The sequence below is a fragment of the Ascaphus truei genome, chromosome 10, assembly GCF_040206685.1.
Source record: "Ascaphus truei isolate aAscTru1 chromosome 10, aAscTru1.hap1, whole genome shotgun sequence".
Classification (NCBI taxonomy): Eukaryota; Metazoa; Chordata; class Amphibia; order Anura; family Ascaphidae; genus Ascaphus; species Ascaphus truei.
The window spans coordinates 19,770,517-19,785,268 of NC_134492.1; the positions used below are offsets into that span (position 1 = coordinate 19,770,517).

Genomic DNA, 14,752 nt, shown 5'->3' on the forward strand with positions numbered 1-14,752 from the left:
GTGTGGGGGTATAAAGCAGACTGGCTCCGGAAAGTCTCCTGCCCAAACCTCAGCTTGCTCTCCATCCTTCGTAGGAAGGATTTTGCTGATGTAACCCTGGGCTTTGCTTTTAACTGTGGTTACTGCATTGCCGAGCACACATTCGAAGGAAGCCAAGCCCTAGCAACAGGTCTCGAGTTTCCACTGCCAGATGGGCTACCCTGGAGTTGTGTGCATTATTGGCAAATCATTGTGTTTCTCTCACTTCACTGAGGTTCATTAAAGCAGTCGTTCATTTTCTGGACCTCACCCTCGATGAACCAAGTGCAGTACAGAGCAATACTTCGTCTTACTACATACATCCAACTTTCTAAAGCTTCTTGTATAACCGCTGGCCCCTGCTGCCTTTTTTGTTTAGCTGGAATGCTTCTAATACTGGGCAGCATTTTACGGAACCCACGATCAATTAAGGCGATGGACCATAGCAATGTTTAATACTACATTTAAATACGGCTGGTTGTCTACCAGAAGCTCCTGCCCCAGTTTGTTTATTTTATCTGGTGTTCTACCCTAGATTTTTCCATTAGTAGCAAACATCTGGCTATTGACTGACTTTGGACTATAGCCTCACATGCACTTTTCCCAAAGGTTACACATTACCATGGTGTAAATAAAGGATTCGCTTAGATGTCCTTAGTGTAAGCAGGGTAGCATCAGGTCTTGCGTGCATGTACTGTATGCTATACAAAGAAGTATTATCTAGAAGAGTTTTATTTTCATATTTTTTTTTTTACTGGGGCTAAAGATTAAGAACAGTAGAATTTGAAAAAGCATTTCTTTGCCAGCTGCTTCAAAGTAATGTAGTATATTACCTAAAGAAAATAACATTTGGAACGATTAAGTCCATAAAATAGCCTTTTGGTGTAGCTGACAATACCATTACTTTTCTTTTGATGTAATTTACTGCTGCTTTTGGCACAAAGAGGGGTTGTTAATCAGTTCATAGAGCAAATGCCGGAGGAGGGATAGGAAGGTATGTGTGTGCCATGCCGAGCTGCTCTCTGCACTGCTTCATTAGGTGCCAGGCAGCGGGGATGCAATATGACTGACCCCTGGGTAGTGTGTGTCACCAAATGACTGGGCTCCAGGCGGTGTCAATGAATGGACATCATTATACGGTGTTCAGGAAGCGATGGAATCGCTTGGATGCTCTTTACTGGGTATAGCGTCAGAGGACAGTGTATTCTGTCGTAGATGTAGCATTCCCAGCTCCCTCTGTCGTTGGCAAGGACTCGTAGATGTATGATGGGGAAAGGGTTAATATGAAAGTGATCAGTCTCTTGCTACATGAATAATAGAATAACTCTCACTCATTAATAACATTTCCCTTCTGTTGCTCCCCAGGAATTCATGGGGGTGGAGGGAGGGGAGATGAGTGTGACATATGCTTGTTCCATCCACAAAGTTGGGGACTAGGATGGCTTGTCTCTAGCACTATACTCATGTTGGTCTATCGCACATTTTCTTGCTTGGTTGCTGATTTTGCTGTTTTTGCTGTTTTAAGCTTGTTTGATCTTTCCTGTCTTGTTGCTTCCCCAAGCAAAGCGTAGTAGTCCCTCACATGTGCATTTCCTGATGAGACAGCTGTAATGTTGCTTGAGAAAGTGTGCTACTGAGGTTTTCATTTAGCAGGTTGAGTGAATTAACACAGCTTGCACGGAAGTTAAAGAGGCATAATCTTCCCCATAAATTAAAGCCCCGACTCCCATTTTCTGTGTTGTCAAAACTGGCAAGCTGGTTAATAACTTTGTGTAAGCCAACAGGGACATTGCTAGACTTGCACCAGGAGTATTCTCGGCATTAATATGAATAGATTTGGTGTGTGTGTGTGTGTGTGTGTGTGTGTGTGTGTGTGTGTGTGTGTGTGTGTGTTAGTCTTGGTCGTACTCTTGGTGCCATGAGGATGCTTGAAAGGAAGGTGATTGGATAGCATGCTGATTGAGAATTAGTGTGGCCTGTTACCTGGACTGAATGGATTCATAGAGAGGAAAGATGATCTTCGCTTGCTTAAAGCGTGACGTACGGGCATGATGTTGCACCCAGTGGCTCTGCGGGGCCACTTCTTAGTTTCCTTTTCCCGTACTGCATATTTTTGGGTCTTTCTATTCTATCGTTGACCGTGCAGTGTAAGATTTATTTCATGTCAGACTTGTTCCCTGAGCTAAGAAGAGTGCTGGCATTCTCCCCTCTGCTTCTCTAGGCCAGTTAACACTTCAAGGTGTGGAGCAGTTTGGATAACAAGACTTCTGTTTTAGCTCGGGGGTTGGGAGAATCTTTCGTTACTTCTGCCTCTTCTTTTCTGTAGCTCTGTCACTTTCTCCATTTCATCCTGTTATGGCATCTGTCACTTGCGCTCTGTATTTTGCCGGTTGCTGCCAAACTAACCTGTGAGAGATAATATATATATATTTACATACACACCCTCTTACATCACTAACATTCAGGGACTATTTAACACCTCAAGTCATAAATCGCATACTACACGGGGGGAAGGGGGCGGTGTGTGTAAGGTTTCAGTCACAGATAACATTACTACTGTGTATGCACTGTTTGTAAGTTTACCCTTGCTGCTTTATTCAATGTACCATCGCCGGAAGAAGAGATCAGTGTATCTCGAAAGCTCACACAATATAATATATATATATATTACACACTATACCCTGCAGTGTTTCCCAAGACTTTGCAGTCCTCTCTGGCTCAATCACATCCCTTCTAACCTTGCTTTATGTCTCTCTGTCTGCAGGAGTGAGTCTGCGTATATAACGCTGGATGTATTAACCACTTGCACCAGGTCTGAAGAGGACTCTGCTTTGAAATATGGTGCCTTACTCACGTCGGCGGACCCTGCTAATCGTGCCAGCGCTGTTGCTTTGCTGCTTTACGACCGTGACACATGCAGACAGTAAGTTCCATTTGTCCCTGTCCAGCATTGACCTGTATTCTGTGCCGATAACTACTCCCACCACCAGCCGGAAACCTGAAGACAAATCCATGCGAATGTCTCTTCTAGCCTAAAACATTGCACAATGTCACACAACACGCACATTACCACTTTCCCCATTAGGGAATGTCGTAGGCCTTTAGGGAATGCCATTGCCCGACATCAGTGATCAATGTCTACAACCAGGGCTGGATTACAGACCCAGCAGCTCAGTTAAGACAACTCCCTTTATTTTTGTTTCTTGTCCTTTTGGATTCCTACTCTAGTTCTGCATTGTGAAGCTAGAAGCAGGCTACAGATCTAACACGCTTGGTCAACGGTGTTCCCTTCAAAGGGATGCCGCTAAGACGTAACACACACACACAACACTCCTTATGTTATTGGTTATAGTATATTTAAATGGCCTGTATGGTATTATTTGAATACATAAAAGCTCATCACGGATATAACGTGTTTTTTTTTTTTTTTTTTTTAATGCTTCCATTTAAAACCAATTTTTAGGCATTTATTACGTTAAAAATTTTTAAAAATTGTTGCACACCTTTACGAGTTTAAAATTAAAAAAGTGAAACAGAAATATATTTTACAATAAGTCTTGTTTGCTCCTCTTCAATTATGATCCAATTTATGCACTCCCTTTAATGAACTAGAAAAACAGGGAGGCAATCAAGTGAGAGAGCAGAGATATAGGGGTCACAGAACCCACCTTCAGGTTGCAATGTTAACAAACGGCAGACAATGTTCTCGGCTATCTGCGCGCAAACACATTTATTTATGAAGTGTTCCATCGGCTTGTTTTAATCCGTGAAACGTCTCTGCCGTTATCTCAGTTTGTTCCTAGGTAAAACTGCACATTATGACGGCATATGAACATATTCAGGCTTCTCATGAATCACATTTCAAGGTTCCATCCTTCAGTCATTTATATTTATTCTAGCTAATATACTAAAGTGGTGGCTCTTCCTTGGGGAATACCCCATACACTTTTCTACTGGTATCTCTCACACACATGACTCCTCCTTGCACGAAATGTTAAACTCTACACACAGTCTCCCCCTCGTATAGTCTCAGTAAATGTTTACCCTCTGCACATATATTACTTTAGTCACCCAGATGGAAGCATACATCATGGTGTAGCTACATTTACTGCTTACCTAGATTTTAGTTAGTCCTTTAACACTGCCCCACATAAAAGACTGTGATAACTTGCAGTGCATGGGATTGGACTCTAAGGTGGTAGAATGGCTAAGACTTTGGTTGAAGGATAAGCAACCAAAAGCTTTGTTAAAGGGAGCACATTCATAGGAGGGGAAGGTAACCAGGGGAGTATCTCAGGTATTTGTACTGGGATCGAGGCCCTTTAATATCGGTATTAGTGACATTGCAAATGGTTTGGAGGGGAAGTGGGCCTTTTTGCAGTTGACACACAGATCAGTGGTGGGGTAAACTACAATTTATTGCCAAAAAGTGCAAACTAATGCACTTGGGTCACAACAATCCAAAGGCAGACTGCAGGATTAACAGCACTATAATGTCAACTGCTGTAGAGGAAAGGGACTGGGGCTCGTTATTTTAGCAGACTTAAAAGAGCAATGTAACAAGGCTATGTGGAAAGCCAGCAAGATAAAAGGGTGTATAGGGAGGGGTGTTGGCAGCAAAAAGAGGGAGGTAGTGATGCCACTTTAAAGATGATTAGCAAGACCTCGCCTAGAGTACGGTGTCCAAGTCTGGAGACCACACCGTATTTCCAGAAGGACCGCAATAAAATAGTGTGCAAAGAAAGAGGTTGCTAAAATGGTGCATGGTTTACATAAAAAAAACTTAACAGGAAGGGTCAAAGGACCTAAATACATACAGCTTGGAGGAGACCAGGAAGAGGAGAGGAGCATATTTCAGAGAAAGAGAAGTGGTAAAACAATAGGTCATGCTCTGATGCTGGAGGGTGGCAGGATCAGGGGAAATAAGAGGAAGTACATATTCATAAAGAGGTTGATGGATTTGAGGACTGGCCCCCCAACCAAGGTGCTGGGGACTACAACAGCGAGGCAGGGATTGCTTCTTTCATCTGTAACTGTATTATTGAATTGTTGCATTACAATCCATTTTAGCACTGTCCCTAGGATTGTGTTGGCCCTTTGTTCTTCATATTGAAATATCTTGGCTCTTGCAGTACTCTTTGCATATTATTCTCGGGCATCGTCAAGAGGATACAAGGCCCTGTCACTGCATCCGTTCTTCCTATTGCTTGCTGTGTGTGTTGCTTGAATGAAAACTGCTTTACCACACCCACGGGGACACTGTAACACCATTCATGATTGCAGACAGAGGGCAGAAGATAAGAGGCTTGATATGGGGAGAATGTCTTGCGGCTGGAACATGCCATGGACTTGGCATTGGGTTACAGGTGTGAAAGCCAAAGGAAAGCTGGGTATATTTTGTATTGTATGCCTCCGACTAAGAGGATGAAGTGCCCAGTGATCTCTGTGTGATGCTGAGCAAGTCCGTTTTAATCTTTAATTTTCTTGTATGGTAAGAGATTGTAAGCTCCTCACAAAGAGGTACGGTGTAGCAATAGCTTCTGTGTGTAATGTTCATGCATACGTTTCTATATAGCTGTGGAAGGATCAGATTGGGAAGCCTTGGGCTTCTAGAATCTCCCACTGCTTTCGTTAACAATCCATCTCTTGCACACGTGCTGCACTGAAGGGGTTAATGGTGCAGTGTTCTGCAGACTATTAATTCATCGGAGGACTTGATGGTTAGTAATGAAACAGACGTTACCTGTAAGTAAAAGCTTTCTGCGGGTGACAGAACAGGCGTAAGAAGACCGAGGTCTCTAGTGTTGGGCCAGAGCTGGCTGTAGTGTCACATTGGGTACTCTGAGTCACACACGGGAGCAGCATACACAATATCCATCGTCTCCGCTGCCTGCAGAGAAGAAATTATTACATTTTCTGGGTGACCTGTCAGTTTATCTGTCACGGTGACCGTAATTCCATTAAATCTCCACTCTACTGATTCACTCTGATTGTTTTACACATTTTCTCCAGGTCACTCATTTCTCCTTTTTTGTGTGCTTTCAGTTCCTCGCTACAGAAGAGGCGTTGTGAATTTCATTTCGAGTTTAGTTTGATTGCTAGAAATAAGTGTTTTTTTCCTTGCACTCCCCCACCCCCCACGAGATTACCTACTTAAAAAAAATAAATGTCCTTTCATCCATGCTGCTCAACAAGCAAAAACTGGAGAAGTCTGTATTTGAGCAGAGATGGTACACGTGCAACTATTTGTTCTGTATTGGGCTTTGTGTTTGCGTTCAGCGGCAACCTTCATTATATAATCATTCCCAGTGATTGATTTACTGGGATATTACCGGGATATACCAAATAAGTAAAACCGAGAAGGATGTTTATCCAGGGAGACATCTGACTGCCATTATCGGAGTCGGGAATAAAAAATTTTTTCCCCCTAATGGGACATCATTTGATAATGTTTCACTGGGGTTTTTTGTTTTCCTTCCGCTGAATTAATATACTGTAAATTCAAATATAGGATATGTATCAGTATATGCATCTAAATTTAGCATAGGTTGAACTCTATGGACATGTATTTGTTTTCAACCTCATCTACTATGTAGTTGTGTACTTTATACAAACCAAATTCTGTACTTTCCCCCCAAAATCCTCTGGCATCCTTCCTGACATTTTCAGTGACCATGCAATAGTGTTCTGTGTAAGGAAAATTAAACCACCCCAATCATGCCCTAAAGTTCTCCTTACTAGAACATTTAGAAACTTTAACCCACAACAGTTTCTGGCTGACCTTACCAACTGCCCTTGGTACAGAATCGACTTCATTCCCAACCCTGATTATGCGCTCGACTATTTCCAATCCAAGTTCTTAAAACTCTGTGATACCCATGCTCCACTACGCAGAATAAGAGTATAGGGGGCCACCTTCTGTGGGTTACAACTAAACTTATAGCACTCTATCATTTCAGGGATGCCTTGTGGAAATGCTACAAAGTAACTGGCACTACCAAGGATCTTAATAACTACAGATGCCTGCGGAATATGTGCACAAGGCAAACAAGACATGCAAAAGCACAATATTACTCTGACAATCTTCACCAGAATACATCAAGCCCAGCTAACTTCTGGAAGGGTATCAACAATATATTCCAGCCTTCTAGTCATCAACAATTGCTTCCATAGTCAACTCTATTCTGTCTGAAGGCCATATCAGACCTGGAAAACTGCCAGAGTTGTCCCAATCTTCAAAAGTGAGGACAAAAACTCTCCCAAACTACAGGCCAATCTCACTTCTCCCAATTCTATCCAAAGTCATAGAAAAATGTGTTCACTCCCAATTAAGCGATTACTATACCAAGACACATTTCCCTAGCCAATTCCAATCTGACTTTCGCCCCAAACACTCCACCGTAACTACCCTGCTAAAAGTTTGCAATGAAATCCACTATGGAATAGAACTGGGACAACTCACTGGTGCAATATTCCTAGATTTTGCAAAGGCTTTTGATACTGTTGATCATGTTATCCTGCTTAACAAACTCCAGTGCTCTGGAATAGGGAAGCATGCTTTAAACTGGTTTCATTCCTACCTGTCAGGTAGATCCCAAAATGTGTTTATCTCAGGCTCCAACTCCAACCCCTTGGATATCACCTGTGGTGTCCCGCAAGTCTCTGTTCTGGGGCTCCTACTCTTCTCAGTGTTCATCAATGATCTTCCTACAGCTTGTAAGGGATCTTCAATACACATGTATGCAGATGACACAATCCTATATGCACACAGCCATAGCCTCTCCAACCTTGAACACATACTTCAATCTGACTTTTTGAGACTTGAAAATTTGGATTTCCCCAAACAAACTGTTTTTAAATACTGACAAGACTGTAACAATGGTATTTGGGACCAAGGCTAAATTTTTAAAGCTTCAAATGTCTGAGCTCCAGATCAGAACCAACGCTAATACCACTCTAACTCCTGTTATTAGTTTTAAATACTTGGGCATATGGTTTCACTCCCATTTAACATTTGGGATACACATTTGATACCCTAACATCCAAAACCTATGCCAAACTAGGTGTACTTTACAGGAACAAATCCTCCCTAAGTCTTCTGGTCAGAAAGCGTATCTCACAGCAGATGCTAATGCCAATTATCGACTATGGAGACATAGTATATGGCTCAGCACCCCAAACGTGATACCCTCTACAACTCAATATGCCATTTTGTCCTCCAATGTAACTACTCCACACACCACTGCAAAATGCTCAAAGAACTAGATTGGTCATCACTTGAGTCTAGGCGCAAAGTTCATCTTTCCTGTCTTGCCTTCAAAGGCTGAGGTGTCGGCGCTGCATGCGCGCCTGCCAGGCTGGCGGCGCGTGCAGCCGAGGTCCCCGGTCTGCGGTGAGCTGCATGAGGAAAGACAAGGGAGCATGGCGGGGGGCGTGGCCCTCATTGGCTGAATCGCCGGGGGCGTGGCCAGCGCTCCGTCGCGAGTGGTGAGCACAGATTTCCTGTCTTCAGGGAAATCTGTTCAAACAACACGGCGGGCAAGGTAGTTAGCGGCCCCGGCCCCATTGAGGGGCGGTTCTTGTCCCTGCAGCGCCCACTAAAGCTGCAGCAGGCACTGGGGACCTGGCCAAATACTTTCTCAGCTTACAATCTATCTGGACAAGCTCCTCACCCCTACCACATGCAGCACTTATCATGTGCAATCTGACTCCAAAAGACTGTTCACGGTCCCAAGGTTCAGCAAAGTATCCGACCGCTCCTCCTTCTCTTACCGTGCACCCCAAAACTGGAACAACCTGCCGGAGACTCACAGCCACCACCAGTCTAAATTCTTTCAAAACTAAAGCTGTCTCACATTAATCTGGTCTGTAACTGTTACATACACCAATAATATATATTATCTCTAACTGTGCATGCAATGTCTTGTATATAATGTATACCCTGTTCACTTATGTAACTATGTATTTGTAACCATGTATCATTTGTCATCATCACTCTGTGCCCAGGACATACTTGAAAACGAGAGGTAACTCTCAATGTATAACTTCCTGGTAAAACATTGTATAAATAAATAAATAAAAATTGGGCTCATGCAATAACAAGATCCACCCCAAAATGTGAGTTTAGTAAGTATCCAAGTAACCAAACACAACACAGCCAAGTTGGTGTGTGTAAAAATGCCCACTGGGTGTTCCCTTACGCGTGACGCACAATCTTTGTCTGTAGCTTCGACATTCGACAAGGGGGTGAAAGACACCGGTGGAAGAGATGCAGATACATTCAGTTTCTCGACGGTTCTGTCACGGTTTGCTCTTAGCTATGCCCTTGTTTTTGTTTTTTTTGCACTGCATTGTGAACCTGGAAAGTTACAATAAAAATATGTTGGGGAGAGAAATCAGTGGCAACATACAATGCAGATATACGACACACTTCCTGCAGGAAATGGAAGGATTAGGTTCTGAGACAGGCATTTTAGGGAGGTGGAGCTTCTGTCACGGGCTTGGTCAGAATCTCTGTTGCTCTTCCTTTCTGTGATATGATTAGATAGAGAGACACACATTTTGAAGCTGTGCAATCACAGGAAAGTGCTACAATTTGTAGAGTATGCAATTTGGCCTCCGAGAAAATCGTGTGGTTAAAGAACAGGGAATAATCTGTGACAATAGAGAACTGGCTATTTTGAATCATTTTAGTAAAAACTCCCCCCCCCCCTCCCCATTACATATAATAAACCTTCACCAGCTTCTGAAAGTTTTCAGCAGTTTAATATTGTGCATATAACGAGCAATCGCTCGTCACGTGACTGTAACATTGCCAAGTTTGTTGAATAGAAGAGTTCTTGCCGGGGTAAAAGCTTTGGAGAGCACCACACGTGTACAGCTGGTGTATAAACCATTGGTGGAAGGTTCCAATAGAACTTGTTGCCCGTGCACAAAGGTGAATGCACTGCCTACAGGTTTTATTGCACCTGTGAGTGCATTACTTGTGGGCAAAGAGTGTACAGGTCCATAGCATGGACTTATTCAGCTAAGTTTACTTTTTTGCACAGATAGACATTTGTTTAAATGACGCCATGTTAAATAGCGTGCCAGCTTTGACGCAGAGCGTTGCACTAATGGGCGCAAACAACATTGGCTACAACTGAAGCTCTGGTAAAACTACAAAGTCATGTGCATACGCACAATAATACAGACGGAGGAGATTTAGTAAGAGGTAATCCAGTGGTCTTCCTTCGCTGCATGCAAGGTGCTCCAACATGGTGCATAAGAAGCCATACCGCCATATTTACTAAGTCGTCTTATGGCTATTGGGCCAGGTATTAGAAGCACTGCACATTCATACTGTATGTGTTCAGTAACTGCTTCTACAACAGAGGTTGTTGTGTGGTGCTGCTAGAAGAACACTTCGATTATAATCAATACAGTTGACAGGAATATTTCACTGTCAGAAGTTTAAGCCGTATTGCTCGTCATTAACGTGTGAAAGTTACCTTGCGGTCATCCAGACAGATGCAACAAGATTGCATCTCCTTTTTGGTGTCACCTTCGTAAAGAGTAGTTATTGTGGAGTAAGGGAAGGCAATTTGTCTACATCAAGAAAAGAGGCCACCATCAACCAACTTCTAATTGAGCCGTTTTGAAACAGCAGTAGGGCATCTCCTATCAAAAGGAGGAATCTCCCCTGTCCTTGTGAGTTTACAATGTAAAAGGCATGTTGGAACATTTACAGGGATAAGAGTAGATGGCTGTGCAGTGGGTGTTCTTTGTTCAGATGGTATGTACACCTTTATGAACTAGCATGCCGTCCTCTGTGCTAATCTTCTCTGCATCATATTTTGGGTTACACCCTTTTTTGTTTTGGTTTTTGTGGCATTAAAACCTGGGTTGCTTTTGTAGGCAAACTGTTGCCGAGAGGACCCTGTGACCTTCAGGGGAATGAAAGGTGTCATTAAGCTGAGAGGTCTGTGCTTAAGCCAGTGGTAAAGCTTGAAATTCCTGTTCACAAGGGAAATTGTTACTACTTGTTGTGTACGCTCTGCAGGTGCAGTTACCTATTAACCCATTTTACGGCTTTGGAGAGCAAAAGGGTGATAGAAACGGCAAGACCCGTACATTTGAGTTCAATTTGCATAACAGCCTTGAGCTTTTACCAGTGCAGTGTATAGCGAATCTGTGCATTCCAGCACTAAGGCAAAGTGATTGAGTAGAAGATGCTTTTGAGGTCTATAGCATTTTGTTGGACTATTGAATTACACGGGGGCATTAGAAGAGCCCTTTGTGAATTCTTCTGCATAACCTTAAAACTTCAGAAACTGGTGTAGGATTACTGAAGATGTTGGAGCTAGTAATATATGTATATTTCACTGGGCAGGAATGTGGACCCATTCTGTGTACTACTAGTTCTGGTGACATTAGATAAAAACAACATTTGCAAGTGTTTATTTGAGAATGATATAGCCAAACGAGGCTGTTGATTCAACCACTGTACTCCTACAGATAAGGCAGACATACTTTCCTATCTCTGTGTGAGTGCAGAGGAAATAGTCTTGGGCATCGTGTGCAGTGAATGGGGTTTTGTCATTCACCAGATCTTGCTTCCTAACCACTTGTTAACTGCTACCGCACTAAGCTCTTATTCCCAGACACACAAGCGCGCACACACCTGGGTTAGTTTCATGGGAAAAGATCCTGCCCTTTTTGTCTAGATAGGCAAATTTCGTTAGTCGAGACTGGAGCGGATGGAACACTGGGAAGACTTCAATCAGTCTGCTCAAGAAACATGAGACTGCAAGCCGGGACAGCTTTGAGATGTCAAGAGGCCTGGGGCAAATGGACCTGTGAAGCCCCCCCTTTTCCAAAGCCCTGTTTAACTCCGTGCTGGAAGGGCCTGTTCTTCAAAGCATACATCTTTACAGTGTCGACATGCTGGAAAAGTCAATAAGAATGCAACAGGGGGAAAAGAGCACTAGAAATATAGGGAAGCATAAATAAGCAAATCTCTGCTCCCCTTTCAATTTAAGTTAACTAAACTTTAAAAAATGCAGGTGCAATAACCTGAACTATCCAACCTATAGAAAGTACCGCCCTCCTGAATTTAGCATCTCTTTCTCTTTAGATGTATGGTTAAAAAAAAAACAGCCCAGGAAACTTCCCAGCACAGGCTGTGACTTCTGAAATCCAATAATAAATATGATTATGTAGATACATTGAGAACCAACATTTTTTTTTTTTTAAATCCGACAGAACAATCAAGTTCTATTTTATTTAATCTAACATTATGCATCAGCCCCTGTAGTATTGTTATTTGAAAAGCTCACACATTAGCAGTGCTGTTTTGTGTGCCGAGGTTTGTACGGGTGTTAAATAACACTATTTCGTGCTTTGACCTTTTCCCATTTCCTCTGCCTTCCTATCTTCCTTGCAGGTTGGGGAGATGCTGGAATTAAGACGTGCAGAATGTTAATGGCTAGTCTGACATTTTGCCAGACCTGGCTGGATACCTCTGTTTGATTAGTTCCCTAATGTGATGGCAAAGCTCAGACAATGGCAGCTCAGGCAGCAGCACACATTTCTTTTCACTGAACACACTGGAGACCCTGCTGTTGATTATTTTATATTTTTGATGTCCCAGCCATTAAAAGCAGTGGTCCTTCTTTTCATTTCTCCAATAAAAAGGTTTGCTGTCATCTAAAGCTGGAATAAACATGCGAGTGCAAAGCTGCACCTGGGCGTCGGATTCTTACGCTGGCGAGATGTAGTAAAAGATTGCAAATGAGGCTAGCATTAGGAGATCGCGAAGCCCAATTATTGATCATTAAAATGGATTAAGGTGTCATAGAGCGAAATGTGCACTGAAGCCAACAAAATGGGTTGGATTATCTCACTATCCCAAATGCCTTATTGCCAGTATAAACTAAAGATCGCGATAACCGTTTAGACAAAAGTAACTGTTGGCTGCCCCAAACTACAGCCACATATTGATGTATACCACATGCACACACTATTGCAGGGGATTACAATATAAATCCCTTACACCTGGCCCTCTGGATGCAGGAGCTATATATACGTGCAGTGCACGGCGCAGAGCAAATGTTTTGAATTCTGGTTAGTTGCCTTGGTTATCGCTTGCTTTAATTAGCGATCGGATTTCTGCGAGCTGGCACGGACGCGCTTCGAGCTGTAATCTTCCATACATGGATGCTCTAAACTTGAGTGAGTCGTCCAGAGCAGGGGAATTAAACAGGAACTTTAATGGGTTGGGAAAGGTTTCCTTCTCCTTTGGGTAAATGTAATTTGCCATTAATAATCAGTAACATGCTTCTAAGTGCGATACAAAAAGCTGGCACGGCTTGACGCTTCCAAAACTAATCTGTAGAATTGGCGTGTGTTGTTGTATCCGTTTACGTGTCCGGTGGGACATCATTTTGCACAGATCGACATTTGTTTCAATGACGCCATGTTAACTAGCGTGCCAGCTTTGACGCAGAGCGTTGCACTAATGGGCGCAAACAACATTGGCTACATCTCTATTCAGCTCTGGTCAAACTACAAAGTCACGTGCATACGCAGAATAATACAGACGGAGCAGATTTAGTAAGAGATAATCCAGTGGTCTTCCTTCGTTGCATGGCACGGTGCTCCAACACCGTCAGAATTACTAAGCCGCTTTATGGCTATTGGGCCAGGTCTTGTGGAAATGCATTTAAATAGCAGTAATTTCCATTTACATTGGTTTGCGTTCATTCTATGGTGTTAATGAAACTTTGTAGCATTGTTGCTCTTCTACAGAACCTGGCCATCCGGAAGACACATTCCGAGGATGGCGGTTTGGTCACTGCTGCTTAGACAGCCACAGGACACTGCCTTATATTAAAATGAACTCATTTTAGTATAAGATACCAGACCGGTTCATATTGCGTCTGCTGGACCAAACCTTTTGGAGCCGAACTGTGTGTTTCAGCAGCTGCAATTAAAGTGGTAAGCAGAAGTCATCTTGTGAATCAGCATGATTATTCTTCAGACAGTATGTTGATAGTAGTTGTAAGCTTACAAGTCTCTTAAATATGAATGAGATACGTGTGTGCTCCCTGAGCCTTGTTTTAGAACGATGTATGTATATATATATGTGTGTATATATATATATATATATATATATATACACATTTACATATATATATATGTATGTATGTATATATATATATATATGCAGTGGTCGACAAATCACCAAAAAATCTACTCGCCAAACAAAAAAATCTACTCGCCACCTAGTACCACACGTGTGCTGCTTGGACCAATAGGAGCTCGCCACGATGTTAAATCCACTCGCCCGGGGCGAGCAAATGTATAGGTTTGTCGAACACTGTATATATGTATGTATGTATGTATGTATATATATATATATATATATATATATATATATATATATATATATATATATATACATGTATAAAATTCTACAGATCTGTAGAGTGCACAACACTACATTGATTTTTTTTATTTTTTTTTCAAGACAGCTCTGTTTCTATAGTGTTTACAATCTAATATTAAGGGCACAGGGAGGGAGATTGATTTATAAAAGGTTACAAGGATTCAAACTGGGTTCAGTCACTTCATAGGCAGCGCTATTAACTCTAAGCCACATCTCCTTATGATGTATGAAGTATGCAGAACACTAATGTAAAAGTGCAGTTTCAGGGGAGATTTTATACTATATACATTTGCAGGAGTATTTGTG

At 42.3% G+C, this 14,752-nt stretch overlaps 1 protein-coding gene across 16 annotated transcripts in view; it reads left to right on the forward strand.

Moving 5' to 3' along the window:
• Window positions 1-14,752, forward strand: part of PTPRF (protein tyrosine phosphatase receptor type F) — a 534,777-nt gene that overhangs the window by 345,043 nt on the left and 174,982 nt on the right. For all 16 annotated transcript variants that reach the window (XM_075616080.1, XM_075616081.1, XM_075616082.1 and 13 more), the window contains one exon: window positions 2,783-2,941. In XM_075616080.1, coding sequence (XP_075472195.1) covers window positions 2,857-2,941 — 85 coding nt within the window. In that variant the 5' untranslated portion in view covers window positions 2,783-2,856. The remainder of the gene's footprint in view (window positions 1-2,782; window positions 2,942-14,752) is intronic.